The sequence below is a fragment of the Tyto alba genome, unplaced genomic scaffold (genome assembly GCF_018691265.1).
Source record: "Tyto alba isolate M040663 unplaced genomic scaffold, T.alba_DEE_v4.0 Super-Scaffold_9, whole genome shotgun sequence".
Classification (NCBI taxonomy): domain Eukaryota; kingdom Metazoa; phylum Chordata; class Aves; order Strigiformes; family Tytonidae; genus Tyto; species Tyto alba.
This window is the reverse complement of record NW_024881330.1, coordinates 22,715,637-22,736,223: the sequence shown is the minus strand read 5'-3', so window position 1 is coordinate 22,736,223 and position 20,587 is coordinate 22,715,637. Positions and strand designations below refer to the sequence as shown.

The window sequence follows — 20,587 nt, the reverse complement described above, 5'->3', positions numbered from 1 at the left end:
AGTCAGCAGGCCTCAAATATCAGATCAAACTTTACATTGACAACTATGTGTAAATACACACGGGTCTTTATTTTCCTGCGAGCCGAACATGATCATGGACTTCAGTGCATTCCAGTCCTGCAAAACACGTTCCAAAGCAAGCTGGGCAAAACGAGGAGGTTCTAAATCATGATCAGGCATATCAGAATCTAAAGAGACAAAAAAAAAAAAAAAAAAAGTAAGAAAGAGGCAACGAAATATGGAACTTGCCATTTATTTCACTGAAACAGCCCTTACCTTCAGGATTTGCAGTTTTACGATTACGATCTTCCCTAATTCTAGGTGGTCTGTACTGGCAGTGCTCCACAGTTTGCCTGGCAACTGTCTGTACTAAAAACAGCAGCAGATGTTCTCCCCTGTAATAAAAAAATTGATTAGTGGAGACATCCTATACCACTTACTTAAAAATAATAAAAATTATTCTGCTGTAGTGATTGCAAATATGAACTTGCCTGCTATTTGGCATGGTAACAAGATTTGTGGTGGTAAGCAGGCGATAAAGGAGATCAAGGCGAGCAGACTTTTGTCCAGCAATTAATGTTTTACATTTGCACTTTTCCCAGCAATCACAGTAGGCTGTTGGAGATGTTCGTTTGAGCCTACAAGAAATCAAAAAGGTGAGCTGTGACACTGGTTCAGTAATACACCAAACATTTTGTACACAGGCTGAGGGTGTCAGTGTACACATTAAGATTCCTGGTAGAGTTCTGTGTTTATTAGAGTAGCAAGATGCCAAAAGCTACCTTAAAAGAAAAATGCAGAGTTTATATGTGGCAACACTTGACATTTACCATTTTGGTTTCCTACGCTCATTTTAAGAGGGTAGTTTCACTCTAGAGCTCTTCATAGTGCCTTAGTAAAACTTATCCAAGACCAGTCTTCCCCAAAATAGCCTCCAGATAAGAACGTTAAGTTGGAAATCCTCACAACATGCAGTAAAATCTCAGCAATTGTTACAATGCCAAGAATATGTTTATAATTGTATCTGTTAACTTATTATAGATAGGGTATTAATGCTGTAACATTTACACTCTGTAACAGTATCACAAAACATCTTCAGCTTCAAAGCTCTGTCCAGGTTGATCAGACATCCTGACTGTTCAATTTCACTGCTTGGTCACTTTTCCCTTTATTACAGTTGATCTTAGAGATTAATATGCTACACCTCTTTCTGAAAGTTTATAAGAATGGTCTGTCATCTGAAGCTAGTGAGTCCTGAAAATTCCTGGAAGCACCCAAAATGCAAACATCGTATTATTTAGATATATTATTCTTAGAATATTAAGCACTTCAAGGGTGTCAGAATTACTCATTTACTCTAAATCCTACAAAGTGAAAAGCACAAGACTGCTTCAAGGTTACTCTTTCAGTTTTGACTCATAAATCTTACCGAGCAGAAGGAAAAGAAGATATTTTAAATATTTTATTAATCTTCTGTTCTCTAGTTCTGAATACTTCAACAACAGAAAAAAAAATTATTAACGATCAGTAAACAAATGAAACCACAAAATAGTGATTTAATTCTAAGACACAGAACACAATACTTACTTGCAGTCGTGCCCTTTGTGACAGACCCTTGCACATTCTGTGCAACAACAAAGAGATTCCAACAGGCCACATGTTCGGCATTCAAATATATCCTAAAAAGATTTACCGAAAATATTAAGCATAGTTTTCTCCCTATAGCACCTTCAATTTCACAGCATTTCAGGTTACAATAAAATTGCACTTGCTCAAACTGATGCCTTCACTTAGAATTGACTTCTAGAAAGTGAAACTGTTGCTAGTTATTTAGTGTTTTCAAAGAACTGTTTCCATCAAACTTTTTCTCAAAGCTAGCCAAAGGGGAAAGCCACACCCATAAACAGCCAGATTGTGACCAGCACAGCCAGTTTTGAGAGTACAAAGCAATTAGGGGAGGCAATAACTACACCAGACTTAAATTACAGTAATTAAAACAGCGCAACTTTAATAATTTTTAAATGAAATAGTAGACTAACACAATACATGGTTGAAACACATTTTTTTACTTAAAAGTAATTAAAAAAAAAGCGCCTTACTTGGTTAATATGCTCTGCACCAGTCCACGTAAAACTGCATGTATCATTACAACACAAAACATACAAAGGAGAGTCATCTGGATTTGTACCAGAAGGACAAACCATTCCCATAAACACATCATCTTCTTTTTCACTGGAAGTTGCTTCAGCTAAAAGAGCAATAGAGTATCAGTGTTAAAAACAAGCCCCACCCCACACAGAAAAAAACAAACAAACCAACCACCAACAGAACCCATACTTGACAGACATCTGTCATTACAAAATTCCATACAGAATTAGAAGTTTGAATAAAACCTGTCATGGTTTTTTGAGAAAGCTTTCTGCTTGTCATATCACAGGTATTTCTTACAGAAGCTGCTGTAAATTCCTGACTGAAAAATATAACCACCAACTCTTCCCCAGTTTTAAATTCACTGATATTCTAATCAATTCAGTGGATCACCATTTTGAAGGATTAAAAAGTAATTTATGAGCAATATTCTTACAAGGAATACACACTGTCCTATAGACTTTGTCATACCACAGTTCTAATGTGCTTAAGTTTCTCCTAAGTTCAACTCCACCTATTTCTTGTAAATAATTAAATACCAATGTCGAAAGAGAATCACAAAATATGTGTTTGTATAGAAGTCTTTTCAGGAACAGAACCTAGCTTGGCATACTGCTTTATCATTATCATTTTTTTCCAATTCAAATAAAGAAGTTCCAGGTGATCTGTTTGTGCTACTGAAAAATAGTACCTTAATATACTGATGTTTGCAAAGCAATAAAATGTTGGAAAGACTAAAAAGAACAGAAAAGAAATAATATTCATAGAAATCTATCATAATATACACATTATAGAAAAGGAAGATACTCCTTAATAGCAAGATTTCCAAAACACACAGTAACATACAGTGTTTTGCAAAGAGGTGTTTTACCACCATCACCAGTTGCTCAAGCACATGTAATTTCACAAAAAAAAAAAAAAGCACTGTTAATAATGAATCTGCACACACACTAAGCTTTAGCAGGAAACTATATGCTCATAATTACTGAAACTGGAGTACCTTTAGCAATTTTCTGCGCAGTTTCTAAAATTGTAATTGCAGCAGGATATGCCCGGCCGCTAACTGCTGACATAAATGGTGTCATGCCTCTTGCATCCCTAGGGAAAAGCAACAATCAAGTGAAAACACTGAAATTTTTTGTTGTAACAGAAGTATGAAACAAATATATGAAAACTTAGCACTGATAATCCTGTGCAAACAGAAAAAACACAGAGTGATTATGCACTCTTATTTGTTTTATTTTGTGAAACAGGCCCAATTTTAAGGGATGGCAGGACACAAATGCAGCCAATATTCCAGCACTTGCCATTTTAATTAACACGCCTTAAAATAACCTTTGTAAAAAGGCATCTATGTAATAAATTTCAAGTGATATAACATTACAAATTATAGTGAGAATTCATATAAAAATCCTTACTTAGCTGACAGCAATTCTCGAAGATAAGGTTGTAAAACAACACTATCACATAGTAATTTCAGTATGAAATGAGCATTTGCCTTTCGATCCTTTGATTCCACTACAGATGGCTCAGTAGAAGGACCTGTAATGAGAAAAAACAAAAATTGCAGAGAAACAGTTTTTCCGCAAAAAATGACTACCTATTAAAAGCAAATAATTCAATGTTTCACTGGGGTGATTAATCAGTAGCCTGACTATTCAGTGGTTTGCCAGTTTCAGCAACTTTTCACTGAAGTACTGTAAATCTCAGTTCCAAATTACATTCTGAAATACAGAGAGTAATCCCAATTTCATACCAATTACCATATCTTTACATATTTTTCATTCCCCGGGTAAAAATAATTTTTACATAAAACACTGCAGGGTGCTTCATTTACTTTCTGCACACTTGTGAAATTCTGCTTCAATCCAATCTTCATCTGATAAGAGGCATTTTCATATGCAGAAAGTCCGTGCAAGCAAAGACAGCTTTTGAGATCATTTTCCTTCTAAACCATACTCAGATAAGCAGTAGGTCCTCACCTGGTATCGTGGAGGTGCTAGGTCCTTGGCCGGTGCCAGTCGCTGCTGTGGTAAGAGATCCCACAGCGGGGGCCAGGATAAAATCAATGTCACCATCTTTCAGTAAACAGAACAGCAGGATGTATATCAATACATAAAAACATCCCTAACAACATGCTCTTTCTGCAGTGTCTAACACACTGCAGGTTTTCTGTATTTAATTGGTACTCTTGCCTACAAATGGCCACATTCCTAGCTTAGTAATGTAACTCAACATCAAAAAACACACTTCACAGAAGCTTGACACCAGCATTGAAAAGACACATACTGGATTTAAAAATAGCTGTTAAGTCTTCGGTAAACTCTTAAAGCTACCTCAAGGACCTCTTGCTACCTCAATGACGGGTATTTTAGTCTCACACTGAAATCCAAGTGATTCACCTTAGAAGCCATCAGTTCTTTTATTTAATCTCTCATTCTACCACCTGATGTGATACATGAGCAGACTTACCCGGATCCATTGCAGGAGGATCTGGAACCCAGCTGGGAGGAGCTATTGGTGGAGAAACCGGGTCCTGGTGATCACTTGATGAAGCACCAGCTTCATGCCTGCCCAGTCCAGCAGCTCTCAAGGATCTTCTCATCATTTCCCTTAATCTCAAACTGAATACAAAACCCAGGTAAAAATACTATCTCATTTTCATTTATAATTAGAACATCTTAGAGCAAAGTTTCACGCTGAAAAAGGAAACCAAACTCTTCTTATCTCCATTTTTCTTCAGTATAAAGAAGAATGAGCAAAGAGTAATTTTTCATTCCTGTATTCAATTTTGTTGCAACAGAATATAATGACCTTGGAAGAAGAGTCAGCCAGCAATGTATCAAAACAGATTTGAGATCAGAACACATCCCTAGTCACCACAGCACTGCTTCCTGCAGGGAGCAGCAGCTGATGGGCATTATTACTACTGTTAGACATTTCTTTTACCCCAAACTCATTTGCCAGGGGTGTTAAGCTTGTGCAAGGATTTGCTCTTGTTGCTGCTGTTTTTTAAAATCTAACTGCAAGAAGTAGTTAATGAAAGAATAAAAATGGGGCTTTAAAAAAAAATTTTGAAAGGAGTTGTTTCTTTAATGTTATTTAACATGAAAGTACTACTTTACTGAGGACAGTCAACAAACAATTTAAAGAAATTGTGTATCATCTTACTAGGGGGAAAGGTGTTAGGATTAAGGTAAAAGCCAAAGAACCTTGTGTGATAGAAAGAGGTACAAACATAAATGTGTTTTTCTTTTTTTTTAAATGTGTTCCCTCTCAAGAGTAATGACTCCTAGAGAATGTGGGAGGAAAGCTTCAGCCCTTATCCATATCTCCCATATCAAAAAGATCATGATGATGAGGACTGTAGTTTGAGAATAAAGACATTATTTCCTGTTAATTGCTTTGACTACAGAGCTAAGTAAAAAAAACTGTACTATGCCTTCATCCAGAGTGCTCTGAACTGACTAAAACTTAGAACGGATACCATGCAATTTCCTTGACTTGAGCACCACCCAGTTACGATCATGGCAAGAGGAAGAACATAAATGTCATCAGAAATCATGTTTCTATCGGGGTCAGAAACAACTCTTTTAGAGCCACCTCAATACAAAGGATTCCCACTACAACAATTACTACTTAAGATTAAAAAGAACCAACTTAATTTCTTCCCCACTGCTGTTATGTTGATCTTAGTATTATTTATAAGTCCAAGTGACCACCCTCTCACCTCCCTCAAAAATTCTCTTAAAAGAACAAGCCTGGGCACTATTATAGTACTTCCATAATACTTAATTCTCCTCATTAAAGAACACTAGAGCTTATCCTTAAATTACCTTTCCCCACAAGGAGGAGAATTTCCACTTTTCAACCGAGGAGACAATGTCCCAACCCCAGAAAACAGGATTAGTTTAGAAATATCTCACCATTAGTTCTCACACCAGAAAAGGTTTCAAAAACCCCACTAGAGCTCTAGTTTGGTGCTTGAAGAAGCGAAACCTAATGTTAAACTAGCAACAGAGCACATTCTTAAACTAGACTGAATGAAAGAATTAATAAGAGATTGGTAATTAATATAGACATTAACATCAGGAAACAAGAGAGCAGCATTAGTCAGTTTACCTTCTGCTGCTTGATGATCCTGCCCGATTTCCTGGACCATTACTTGACACAACAGAGATCGCATTTGCAATAGCTTCCACAGCTGAGAGCCTTTCAGCAAACGTATTCCTTTCAGAGCGTTCGGCTTCTGAAAAATTAAGAAAAGTGTTAGTGCCAAAATTTCACTCGGGAAAATTATAAGGAAGAAGTCTAAAGTATGAAGTGTCACTAATCATAAAACACTCCCTGCATTTTTACTATTTAGAGGGACAGAGTAGGTTCAGACAAGAATCTTTATTTTGGACAAGCTTAACCATGACTCTGACTGAGTTTGGTTTCTAAAAGGCCATCAAGGAAGGAAATTCAATGCACTCAACTTCCAGCAAGTTTCCAGTTTTCAGTATCATCGAGAGACAAGGACCAATCACACAGCTGATTCCAGACACTTACTGAGTCAACACTTCAAAAATAATGACAACCCAAAAAACCCCAGAACACCACCAAAAAAATAAAAACCAAAACCAAAACCCCACTACATTTCACAATGAGCAGCAATGAACAACAATGCAAAGCTGTGGGCTTGTAAGATACACACTCTACTTGTGAGCATGCTTAGGAAAACTAACTGTGTTATTATAAGGTAGCACAATCAGTTTACATCTGAAAGAATTAGTGTTTCTTTTAACATCTAAAACCCTAAGCACCACAATTCCTGAAGTTCCTAGTCATAATGAGGACTGAATTGTGCCAAGTGTTGTACAGAATATAAAAAAATTGCTTAGTTGTACAGTTACACTTACAGTATAACTTGAAACAGCCACCTGAATCAAAGACCTAACGTGGATGTATTTATCTACAAGATAAATGCACAGATAACGCAGCTGTACAAGGTTTGCAGAGAGTAACAGTCATTGCTTCTTTACAAGTTACTGACAATTAAAGATTGCATAGCCACTATGTAGCAAATTATGAATCACTACAGCCATGGATCCAGAGGGAACTGAAAGAGAGGACACTTTCAGCATGATACAGGTCAGGAGAGGGGCAATTTTCCTTTCAGAGTGAAAGACAATTTTTGGCACAAACTAGAATGAAAAAAACGAATTTCTGAAAAAAATAAAAAAATTCATTAAAGTGACTCTGATCATTCTTTCAGGACATAAGTTGCTATGGCTAGTGCTCACTTTTTATTTAAAGGCTTTTCAAACTGACAGACATCATCCTCTGCATGAGTATTTTCTCCACTGACAATACTAAAACCCAGATAATTCCCTTTTTTCTTCCCTTTTTTTTTTAAAAAAAAAAAAAAACAGGACTGTACAATTAATATCTTGAACTTTGAGTTCATAGAATAAGGTGATTCGATGGTGTTTGCCAGATTTTATAGTATGCTTATTCCTTAGATCTTTCTACTCATCACTATCTTCAGCAGCAAAGATCTTTGGTTTTGCTTGTTCTGAAGCATGTGCAGGTTTTAGACAGAAATCACCTACTACCTCCAGCAGATGACTATCAAGCACTCAGTGGAATATTACTCTTGTGCCCCTAGTTCTATACTAGTTGACCTGCAGATGGAAACAAATTACCATTTGTGCTGTACTCCTTTTTAAGATCCATTAGTTCTTTTAAATCACGACCCACCACATAGTGCTTCTGGACCCCTCACACAGGGGGGTCATGGCTCTTGAGAGTGATCCCTCAAGCAACACAAAGCAATACAAGCGTTCTCTGCAACACAGGGATTTCACCTATCCTTGGTCCCACAGTAAACTGTACTTAATTTTTGCTGTTCTGCTTAGGAAGTTAGTATTCATTTTGGGAGACCCATCAATTGTAAATGCCCTGGCTCAAAGGGTAATTTGCTGTTCTGTTGTCTAAATAAATCTGTTCCAATTCTCTAGAAAAAAACCTCAGTTTATAGGTGCTAAATAAAGTTATCGGAAGTTTAGTATCTTCATTCTTTAATGATGTCACATGCTTTGGACATTTCTTTTGGACCTGTCTTTTCCAAGATCCTTTCTATTGGTGAGACTGAGGAGATATCAAGTTACAGAGAAACACAGCAGCCTCCCCACAGCTTTGCAGGTCTGGGGCCACCTTTCCTGCAATTCATTTCCCCAGCGCTGCACGAGCTATGGCAAAACTAAGAACAGGATCTGAGAACAAAAAAAGCTTATCCCTATCCTCAATGTTCCCTTTCTGGTACTTAAGGAGGAATCTATATGAAGAAGAGTGAAGAATCTCAGGCAAGTACTAGCTGGGAAAGGGCAGTGTGTTTGTTAATTGTTAAGGAACATCATATCTGGAGTCTGGGATTGAAGCCTCTACTCCTAAATCAAACTTAATTTACAGTTTAACAGATGGCTGTATAATTTACAGAGAGTAGCATTAGTCACCACTGCCCTGCAAATGATGCACAGAAAATAAGTTTATCCTAACATCCGTCACTAACAGTGGAAGGTGAATGTGATTTGAACCTAAAGGTATGAATCCCCTTTTAAAACAATTTTTGTGAGGGGAAAGAGAGAGGCAGAGGGGTGTTAAAAGTCTACAAGGTTCACGTTTTTCATTTTTCAGAAAGTTAAATTACATCCAAATTAAGTTACTGAAAAAATGTCAAGGTTGCAAAGACAAGCACTCGAATTGGAAAAAGTCAGATTAAATTTGCCCATGCATCCTTATTTCAAGTTCCTTGTGTGCTTATAGTAAAACAATCTTCATTTACACAGTTGGGTTGGTTTGTTTGTTTTGGGTTGTTTTTTTGTTTGGGGTTTTTTTCTGTTCCCCCCTCCCACAAGACCCCTGCCTCAATCAGTGCACAGGATGGACGACACACTAAAGATGAAGGGTTGTACAATGAGCAAGCTGTTTATGCCTTGTTTGCTGCAACATTTGGAAGGTGTGTAGTAAGGCAGCAACAGCTTGGCAAGGAGAGGGGAAAGCATTGTCTTGTGTTTAATGCCACTGAACGTCACTTTGGAAAACTGGAATCTATTTCTGCCACATCTAACAGCACACAGAACTTCGTGAAACAAGTTTTTACAGATGATCGTGACACATTTACTCACTTTTGGACACCTAAGAGGTTCCTGACTCAGAAACAATTAACATTCACAGAACAACTAAAGCTACTATAAATCCAGCTCTAGAATAAAGTCTTTTGAAATAACTCCTATTCAAAAAAAATATGAGATCAGGCCCTAGCCTTCTCAAACAGAACCCTCAAAATTAGTTAATAGCTTTGAATACAGAAAAACCTCCAAGCTATAACACCTTCAAGAGATGAGAAAGTTGCAGCATTATCCCATTTTATATACAGGGATACAAGGAACAATTAAGGTCTATAAATGACTAAAATTCAATGACAGCACCATACAAAAACCCCACAAGGAAGTTCATTCATTATTCAGTGCAGGGTTTGTATGGTGTGCAATAAGTAAGGAATGGGGCCACACACTGAATGATGAGGATAAAAAGAAATATTGAATAGCTACCCATTCGGTGAGCACCGTCCATCTTGTGCACTGAATGAGGTAGTCCTGTGGAAAAAATAGTATGACGGTGTAATTAAAGACCATTTCATAATGCATACCCATGTACAGAAGCTGGGTAAACTTAATTCTGACATTTCCTAATTTTCTGAGTGCTTGACTTAGCAACCTTGTTCTGTTAACATACTTTTTACATAACAGTATTTAACAGACATTTTAAAATGGTGTCAGTAACTGGCATTAACTGAAGGTCATTCTTTCACATTTCTTAATACATGTCAACTGCAAGTGGCATTTCTTATTGGGGGCATTAAAATATACTATAACACTTGAAAAATATTAAATACAGTTTCTCTTAAAAGTTTACTAGTGATATAATGGGAATACTAGTGATATACGGTGGAAAAAATACTTGTTTTCAACTAAAGTTAATACGTGGATGTGAAGTTTGTCTTTTACAGTCAATAGAAACAGCTTAGTATTCTTAACTAATAAATTCTTATAAAACCTTATGAGAGTAATAAAAATGTTGTCCTAGCACATCTGAATGGCCAGGACACATTTTAGGTGCTAAATTTTAAGATACCCACGTATGAAGAAAGCAGCCTTTATTTCAAATGTTTTTGAAAATGCATAAAAAGTTTATTTTCAAAGTATTTTCATGATATTATTAAGCTCACCCTCTTCCTCTTTTGTTTCTTTGTTGCTTGTTGGAAAGCATACAGACACACAAGCATGCAGAATATTGCGGTTTCCGTCACATCTATGGCCAAGGAATGTCTGCAGCATTTGTGGATTCTGATCCAAGACAACTGCTTGTTCAAGATTCATCAGGTACTGTCTGCAAGCCTCATAGTCACATCGGAGAATGTGCTGCATTAAAGTTTGTTTCTGTACTCAAAAGAATAAAGCATTTTAACAGTTTAAAATACAAAAGGCAGACATACAAGTTTCCTAAATACTTCTAGTTTTCTAGTTTTTAAATTAATAGAAAGGTCTAAATCTAGGACACTGGCTGGATGTCAGTTCAGGAAATGTTCAGAATACCCATCATCTCAATTATAGCACTGTAAAAAACAGAAAACAGCATGCATTCAGGCACAGACAAGTTAAAAGAAAGGAGAGGTTTAAGCAGCAGAAGCTACCAGGCTCACAAAAGTATGCCTTTGCCTTCATTGCTTGGTTCTTAAGATAGATTACTTCATTTCAAGGCTACATGTAATGTGGGAAAAGTGGTACAACTGGAAAAACTAAGGGGTCTACATTAACTAGCTCCCACATATTTTAGACAAGCGATACACATGCTGAGAAGTGAATGACAAGAAGGTGGTGAAAGTCTGGGAGGCTCACCCCATATATAACAAGCTTTTCCACAGTGATGGAATACTGCACCATGAAATCAGTATAACAGGTACACAATACCTCCTGGTGGCAGCATAGCACACAGCAGATCTAACTAAACTGCACCAAATCACCGACGGGTTTATGTAAGTAGGATACATAAATTCACAGCAGAACTATTCATACAGCACCACAGATGAGTACAGAACTCTACAGGCAATTCAAGTGAAAAAAAACTTCACTTGACTCACAATTTCCTAACGTAGGGTCCAAATATAAGATTAAAAAAAAAAGTAAACGGGAAAAAAAAAAAAGTACTGCATTCACAAGAAAACAAGTTGTTGGATCCCTCAGAAAAACTAGGCACCCATAAAACAAATAAAATTACATACTGGTACTATACATAAAAAGGTAACAGTTTTTAAAGTAATACCTAAAAAAATAGTACTAGTTAAAAGCCTGATACAGAAGTCATGAACCCCCAAAATGGATCTTTCACTTTACTATGTTAAATTGTTTGTGCTTTCACGTTTGTAGGAGAACTTCCTGTTGAAATCAGCTTCTTTGAAATAGTGAAAATACAAATCAGTATCTAAACATGAAGCTGCTTTAAGCATAACTTTATAAAAGCAAGAGAAAAAAAAAAAGCACATAATTCTGTAGTAAAGAAAATATTTTACCTCAACAGCCATAATGATAATAGCAGCTTTCTTTTTGATGGTCGAGTTAGCAGGAAGATTTGTTAAGGAATGAACACCCATTCCAAGACTACTAATAGGTGGAAGATCAAGCCAGTCAGGGTCTCGTATCCCACCCATACAATCTTTTGCCATTGGATAGATTGTACCATTTCCATCTCGAAGAATAATAGGAGATTCCTACATTTGGGAAACAAGTTTTATCATTAAGTCTCCACAATTTATAAATATTATCCTTCTTAAAAGGTCATCCAGTTTTGCTCGACCGCCAATAATGACAACAGTTTACCTAAAATTTTCATTTATGCTGTTGCCTCCTATCATTACAAGTGGTGCAGCGTAAGGTACCAGATTCCCTTTCTTAAATGCCTGAAATGTGCTTAACCTAGTAAATAGTATTAAAAGTATCTTCTTTATGACATTCATTCGTTATGAAACATTACCAGTGAAACATATACTACCTATACTTCTAGCTTACTTAAATGCTTCGAAGAAAATTGAATATACTGAAATGAAACATTCAAATTCAGTTCTCTTGTCAAAATGTTTCCTTCCACTCTCCTAAACAAAGTATATCATGCTTGTGGAAGTTACTAAAACAGTTTTGGTATTATTTTCTCCACTCTCTTCATGGATGCCTGCACAATGTAAGCAAGTTGCATAATCAGATAAAATAAGATACTTAACATCGGACAGCAGAAGGAGTTGCACAAAACCTCAATGTATCATTTTTAGTATCAAACACTGATTATTTTTTTTGTTAACATTTCCACTTCTTCTCAAGAGTGGACTTTTATCTGACCCAATTCCAAAATATAGCTAGATAGCAAGTTTATGGTAACATAGGAACTATTCTGTCAAGTTTCACCACCACCACCCCTTTTTTTTTTACTTTTTATTCAAGGTAGAATTTGAGGAAATTATTAAAAGTGCTTAAGTGAGTTACACTGCTATTCCCCTCGCACCTTCAAAATATTAATGGTAGCAGCAAGACTTTCATAACCCATTTGAAGAACTTCCTTTGCCAGTCTTTGGAAAAGCCTCACAAAAGACTGTACCATCCCATTCAAAGATGACTGAAGTGCAGCGAGATTAAATGATTGATACATAAAACCACAAACCTGTCCAGCTGTAAAAATAGCAACGCTTCTCTCATTCTGACCCAGGAATGCAATGCTGCTAGTAGGGAAATTATTTTCCTGTTCAGCCTTCCCTGTGGCAAGGTCAAATATGCAGTATCGAACCCAGTTCCCAGTTTTCAGAACAGCATGCACTCCTTCAAAGACACATGAAGAAAAAAGTTAATGTCTTTTACCGATGGCATCCAGTAAAAGAAGTCCTAACAAAAGCACTTTTAAGGAATTATTAATATCAATGGAAACAGTAGTCATTTTCCACTAGGAAGAGAGATAGGTAACAGAGGATCCAACAGAGTATCTTACTGGGTAAGTCCTACTTACCTTTTGAATCTACATTTACTGCTAGGATCTCTGTTTTTTCAGGAATACACAGCTTTTTAGGTGTCCTTTGAAAACAGTCAGGAACTTTTGGAGTTCCACCAGTTTTTACGACCTGAAAACATATGTAAAATTTTAAGACGGATTTAAGCACACAGTGGTGACATTTAAAAATACCAATTTCTTTCTCAATGTTTCACGGGGACATACCTGCAATTCATCTATTCTGAGCAGCCTACAGTCTTGGAGAAGAGAAGAAGGATCAGGGTCTGAATTAGAACTGCTCTGACAGTTTGTATTACTGGAGGTGCCTGGAAATTTCACAGCAACATAAGCACCATCCACTTTTAGCACCTACAAGCAGAACATATTACAGTTTTACCAAAAGATTTGAATAGAAACCGTTTAGGTTGATTTGGTTCCAAATAAACCAGACTTTTATCAGGAAAAAAAATTACAATAATCAATGATAAAATTCTACAGTTCTTGGTCATTAGCCTTGTTGTTTTGCTAAAACTACTGAAATTTTTAAAACTTGGATTTCTTAATGACTTCATAAGCATCCTGAATCAGATCAAATGTCTCTCCATTTTAACATCCTATGTCCAACAGGAACAAACACCAACTGATTAGAGAAGTTCCAACCACTTTTAGAAATAAAGACTATTATTGTGGCATGAGTCCCAAACGTTAGCTAACAATTCAACATAAAACATCTACCATTAGCTCTTCTACTACAAGAAACAGGAAATTTTTTTTGGCCTTGTGTAAGAACTTTTTTAAGCCTCTGTTGCAGAGTCTTAGTGCTCATTCCTCAAGATGAGTGTGCATAGTGGAAAAAAGAAGTGTTGGTTTATGCATCTATTACCTCTTCCTTACACTCAATGAAGAAGTTCTCCACTCAGTCCCTTAGGACTGAAGGATACAGACAAGTCTATCCAGACATACTTCCTGCATCTGTGTTTTTCTCTGCACCCCAAGGAAACGGAAGTTATTCGACCCCACACTGACACAGTCATTTCTGAGACTGTAAGCCTCTCTAAAGAGCTGCTGCCATTCATACCTAATGACAACTGTCATCAAAATAGGCTTCCCTGATACAGAAACATCTTATGCTATCACCAAACAGCAAACTCAGAGTTTCCGGTTAAGACCATAATTTTCTCAAAAGGAAAACAAAACTAAGAAGGAAGAGGGCAGGGGGAAGGACAGATAGTGGTTTAATTATGAGTAGAAATATGATCTCTGTATGCTCTCAGTCTTGATCAAGACTAGATACCAGCAACCATGAATTGTGATTAGGCCATAATTTCTCAATTGTTTCTACACAGAAAGTGCTTACAAAGCAGAATTAAAAATCTAGATATAATCAACTACCTAAAATGTCCCTGACAATAAAAAACATCTCAAATTTTCAAGATATTGCAGGTAACAAAAATCTAGGCATTTCCATGTTTTCTCCTGATTTCTCTACATAAGTTCAGCCTACCAAGAATGCTAAAGAAAAGAGTATGTTGACAAATATAAAGGTATTAGCATTTTTTGTAACAAACATTACTGTGGATAGAGTCAGAGCATTTGCTCCTCATATGCTGAAACTACACTCTAGTAGCAGAGCTCCCAGTTCTAGTAAAGCAGTACCAATGGCTGTAAGAATACTACCTAAAAATATCAAATTTCAGACCTCATCAAAAGATTATCATCAAATCACAGACTGGTTTGGTTTGGAAGGGACCTTAAAGATCATCTAGTTCAAACCCCCGTGCCATGGACACTTTCCACTAGACCGGGTTTCTCAGAGCCCCGTCCAACCTGGCCTTGAACCCTTCCAGGGAGGGGGCAGCCACAGCTTCTCTGGGCAACTTGTGCCAGTGTCTCGCCACCCTCACATTGAAGAATTTCTTCCTTACATCTAATCTAAATCTACCATCTTTCAGTTTAAAGCCATTACCTCTCATCCTACCACCACTCCCTCCCTATTTTTCCTGTAGGCCCCCTTTAAGTACTGGAAGGCAGCTGTAAGGTTTCCCCAGAGCATTCTCTTCTCTGGGCTGAACAACCCCAACTCTCTCAGCCTGTCCCTATAAGTGAGATGCTCCAGCCCCCTGATCATCCTTGCAGCCTCCTCTGGATCCACATGAACAGGTCCTTGTCCTTCTCATCTTGGGGGCCCCAGATCTGGACACAGCACTCCAGGTAGGGCCTCATGAGAGCAGAGCAGAGGGGGAAAATCACCTCTCAACCTACTGGCCACACTCCTCCTGATGCAGCCCAGGATACGGTTGACTTTCTGGGCTGCAAGAATACACTGCTGGCTCATAATCAGTTTTTCCTCCACCAACACCCCCAAGTCCTTCTCTGCAGGGCTGCTCTCACTCCGCTCTTTACCCAGCCTGTATTCATGCTTGGGATTGACCTGACCCACATGCAGGAAGAACCTTGCACTTGTCCTTGTTGAACTTCATGAGGTTTGCGTGGACCTGTCGAGGTCCCTCTGGATGGCATCCCTTCCCTCCAGTGTGTCAACCACACCACACAACTTGGTGTCGTCAGTGAACATGCTTTGGGTGCACTGAGTCCCACCATCCACATCACCAAAGACGGTAAACAGCACTGGCCCTGATACAGACCCCTGAGGAACACCACTCGTCACTGGTCTCCACTTGGACATTGAAGGTTGACCACAACCCTTTAAGTGCAACCATCCAGCCAATTCTTTATCCACTAAGTAGTCCCTCCATCAAATCCATGTCTCTAAGTTGGAGACAAGTATGTCATGTGGGATAGCGTCAAATGCTTTGCAGAAGTCCAGGTAGATGACGTCAGTTGCTCTTTCCTTTTCCACTAACACTGTAACCCCGTCACAGAAGGCCACCAAATTTGTCAGGCACAATTTGCCCTTACTGAAGCCAAGTTCACTGTCACCAATCACTTCCTTATTTTCCATGTGCCCTAGCATAGTTTCCAGGAGGATCCTGCTCTATGATCTTGCCCAACACAGAAGTGAGACTGAATGGTCTGTAGTTCCCTGGGTCTTCCTTTTTTCCCTTTTTAAAAATGAGGGTTATGCTTCCCCTCTTCAGGTCAGGATTCACAAATGTTAACTCTGATCTAGACTATAAAAAGACAGATTTCTATTGAGACTTGCAACAAGACAACACTCTAAACAAAAATTGTGATTTGGTAAAAAAAAAAAATGAATCAAGGTGCATTTAGATGCTTTTAAGGTAATCAGACTAATTTGTAAGCCTGAAAATACATTCCAATGGTTCAACCATAGCTTCTGGTCTGACATGCAGAAATTTGGGGGGGGTTTGAGATTACTAAATTTGCTACAAAAGCTTCATAAATTTGGGCTGCTTTTTAAAACAGAAGATTCAAAATGGTCAACATCTAGCAGGCCAAATAAAATCTTGTTTATGGAATTTAAAATTTATAATCAGGGGGATGTGGGGAAGAACACACCTTAAGAAAAGGCACGATCCCCAAATAAAATTAACATATCCTATCTCCGTAACTAGAAGTTTTCTTCTACATGCTTTCTGGCTGCTCTTAGTGTTATCACCTACGTCACTTTTCATGCATTCAAAGAAATGCTGACAGTTATTAAAGTGGTGGAAGTCTATGGTGACTCTGAGTCCACATGGCAAATATTTTCCCATTTTGCAGTTCAAAAAGAAAATTACTTATCTTTAAAAACTAGAAAATATGTTTATTAAGATTTGGTTGAGAAGAAATTCACCTCTTCAAAGGGTAATTAAAACGCAGTTCTTTAGTTACACAGAAAGAAGATAAAACTATCCAATTGTGTATCAAGGAACTAGGAGCTTGAGTGAAATGCTTGGTAGCAATTTTGTACAGAAAGCTCCAAAGCAGCGATGTGGTATAATGGGCTGGCACTAAACAAGATATATAAGCAGCATCAACATTCTTCTTTAACTGAAATCCTGTACGTCTGCAATCACTGAAAAATGCATTAACAAAAGTAAAATGCAAGAGCTTAAAGGATGTAAAACGATTTAGCTTACAGTGCTAATGTACTTACACTGTTCATACTGCTAATGCAAAAGTTTCACCAATTAGAAACAAGCATTTTACAGAACTACCAATGCAATGTTTGCCTTATTAGGACTAAATTAAAAACTGAATCAAATTAATGAAACAAGCAAGCAACAAAATGGAAGATTAAAGATTTTTTTTCCCAAAACCAAAACACGTTTTTAGAGCATTTTCAACTACAGGATAGTGAGATCTGATCTTTCTTTTTAATGGAAGAAAAAAAATGAATTGATAAATTGAAAGATGAACATACTTGTTATCTCCTTTACCCATACTACTATCAACCCACTGCCACACTCATTCAAACCTCAATGCCAAAGCATACCGATTGGCAGAAAACGTTCAACTGAGGTCCCTTCCTCAAAAGGAAGTGGAGGCAGGTCCTGAGCACCATCCCTCCTCTCCTGTTCCATCCTACAGCTCATTTAAAAATCACATTAACAATCGGCTGAGCAGCCTCTAAAAATAACAATGTTAACTGCCAGCACTTTCAGAAGTGCCTTGCAAAAGCAAACCTCTCTGAATCCACTGATTCCCTCTCAAAACACAGCAGCAAAAGACCAGGCAAAATATGTTTTTTATTTCTTATCTAATATTTTTGGTGGAATGAAAGAAATTTTAACATCACAGAAGAGGCTTTTACCTCTACTCTCAAAATAGAATGATCACAAAATAGAATGAGCACTTTCAAAGGAATACTGACACAATTTTTAAAATACGCAACTTCGAAGGATTAAAACCAGATTCCTAATAGGGATTAGGTAACTATTCTGGGACTACATCCAGTTTGAGCACTCTCAACTTTTCCTTCTCACTGGAAGGCTTCAATCTCAGACAGGACTCAAAAAATAAAAAACTCAAGCGACTGACTGAAATAATACAATACAAAGTACAACTTTAAGAACAAACTACTCAATCCAAATTTATGTTTCAGAAAGTCCCTTAGAGTTGATAAACTTTCTGGGCATAGGAACTGCAAAACTGATAATACACAGAATTCTCACCTGATTGAGGATAACTTTGATGAACAGAAGCAGTTTGGGGAGGCCTTGGACACTGCCAATGGAAAGCCTCAGACCAAAACGAACCGCAACTGCCAAAGAAGAAAAAAGCAGCTCCAACCCAGGTTCCCTACCCTTTTCTTCTAATAGTGGTTCCAGATACCATTTAAGCCATTCCAGAAGATGAGATCCAGAAGTTAATGTGGGTAAGTAAAATAACCCAAAGCAGATGGGATTGACAAAACCAGCTTTTATTCCTCCAATACTAGTGAGCGATAACAAAGGCTTATTTCAGCCCGTATCTCTTCTAAACTACTCTGAAAGAAGACTCCATCAGAATTCTCACCGATGTAGACAACATAATAGACAACTGCCAGGCTTTTTCATTCCATCAGTCTTTTACTAGGTGAACAATCTTATAATTACTACCTCCTCCATCTAATGACAGACTTGGAGGAACAAAGGTTTAGTTTTGTTCCAAGCCCATGAAGGATTTAAATTGAAATGAGATTGGAAGATAATATATTCCACAGAGAAAGATGACTAAACCCATGAGTATATCTAGCAGACTTCTACTTTCTTCATTTCTTTCAAGACTGCCCCAACGTAAGAACTTTTGCACTTTTGCCATACTCTCTGATCACTTGTTGCTTTGGCACCATACACAATCCACATTTATGAAGCTGTGTGTAAAATGCTGGTTGTACGATCTACTGGTATCAGAATAATCATAAGCAGACATCTTAGATCTCAGCACTCAGGGGAGGGCTGTTACTATATATCAAGGACAACTAACAGCCCAGGGAGAAACAGGCATGTTGGAACTTGACACCATCTACCTGCCCAGCGTTCTACAAACAGAACACAACAGTAATCTCAGAAGGATTTTAACCTAACACTTTTTGGAGAAGTCATGAAGTTGCTGCATACATCCAAAAGTACAGGAATACAAATTTTCTAGAAACAAAATTATTTCAAGAATGCAGGCTGAGCATCAGGTAAATCTGAACCACTTAACTACTTTCCTATCTTCAAATTCCACCTCCCGAAGCCTTAGTGAACAATTATTTTTTTTTTTGTTAAAACAAAGAATTATCTAAATATTTTTAAAAGTGGCAAACATTCTGACAGAAGCTCATGGCTATCACACTTTTTTTCACAAGAATATAAATGTTCAGAATTCCAGACGTTCTTGCAGGTAAAAGAACATAAATCAGTTTTTTGTTCCCCTTACTACTTCAGATTTGAGTCATTACATAAGGAAGGATTTTTGGCCTCACAGCTCAATTAGCTTAGTGTAATTTGCAACTGACTTTATGTTGTGCTCAAAAAACATCTGACAGATCACCAGTGTGTACTTCTCAAAGTTTTCCCAATATTCACATGCTCCCTGACCATGTGCTTTACTCAATGACAGCACTTTGAAAGAAGCTAAGAATTGCTCTATTGACAGCATACTTTGCAACATCAAGTGATGAAAACCCAAAACAGTGCTCCAAAGCCTTTCTGATTTTCTGAAACACCAAAGATAAACAATTCCCAGGTTACATAGGAATAGTATATTCTCATGCAGGAGGCTCATGTCACTGAGGCCATTCATAGCAATACATCAAAGATGTGACTTTTTAGAACATCATTCAGTAAACGAAAGACCATGGAAGACCAGATGAAGGTATATCTGGGTGGACTCTAGAAGGGTAGAATGTTTTAACCCATGAAGTCTTAAGAGTCCAAACCCATATGATCATGTTTTTGCACTCAACCTCTGTACACATTCAAAAATGATATATGCACAGAACAGTCAGATTGTTCAGAATTCAAATCCTCTTTGTGCTTAATTCAACTCACAAGTAACTAAATTACAAACATTACTGTTTCATAACGAACACCATTAGCTACTCTGGAGCCTGTAGAACAGGGCAGAGTAACCCTTCTGCAGACTGAACTGCCTCCAGTCTTTTTCATACAATCACACAACTGATGCAAACTACAAACAGAACATATAACAGGGCATAAACTGTACTTCTGTCTTTTATCTGGACACCATTAGGCAAAAAAATTTTATGGTTTTATGTGCTGCCTTCAATCTAAACTCTGAAGTGTTACAAAACCATAAAAGGAAAAAAGTGAATGACCATATATATCACTGGAAAAGGACAGAATGCCTTATGAAGAAAAAAAAAGCATCTTTGTCATAAACAACTGATACGGACTCAGCACCAATAACTCTACTCAGAGAACAGACCACTTACTGGTTTTAGCACTTCAGTGAAAATATCAGCATATAAAAA

The 20,587-nt window shown here is 37.4% G+C and overlaps 1 protein-coding gene across 12 annotated transcripts in view; it reads right to left on the bottom strand.

The window, feature by feature from the left end:
- The window catches only part of UBR5 (ubiquitin protein ligase E3 component n-recognin 5), a 93,026-nt gene that overhangs the window by 22,683 nt on the left and 49,756 nt on the right, over nt 1-20,587 (bottom strand). For 7 of the 12 annotated variants that reach the window (XM_042785824.1, XM_042785828.1, XM_042785827.1 and 4 more), the window contains 16 exons: nt 13,447-13,590; nt 13,240-13,351; nt 12,901-13,055; nt 11,762-11,959; nt 10,421-10,631; nt 9,744-9,788; nt 6,271-6,397; nt 4,621-4,772; nt 4,131-4,226; nt 3,567-3,690; nt 3,149-3,246; nt 2,100-2,248; nt 1,588-1,679; nt 492-638; nt 277-395; nt 62-188 (listed from right to left, as the gene is read on the bottom strand). In XM_042785824.1, the coding sequence (XP_042641758.1) occupies nt 62-188; nt 277-395; nt 492-638; nt 1,588-1,679; nt 2,100-2,248; nt 3,149-3,246; nt 3,567-3,690; nt 4,131-4,226; nt 4,621-4,772; nt 6,271-6,397; nt 9,744-9,788; nt 10,421-10,631; nt 11,762-11,959; nt 12,901-13,055; nt 13,240-13,351; nt 13,447-13,590 (2,096 nt within the window). The remainder of the gene's footprint in view (nt 1-61; nt 189-276; nt 396-491; nt 639-1,587; nt 1,680-2,099; nt 2,249-3,148; nt 3,247-3,566; nt 3,691-4,130; nt 4,227-4,620; nt 4,773-6,270; nt 6,398-9,743; nt 9,789-10,420; nt 10,632-11,761; nt 11,960-12,900; nt 13,056-13,239; nt 13,352-13,446; nt 13,591-20,587) is intronic. The other 5 variants (XM_042785830.1, XM_042785832.1, XM_042785833.1 and 2 more) reach the window with 3 other exon arrangements.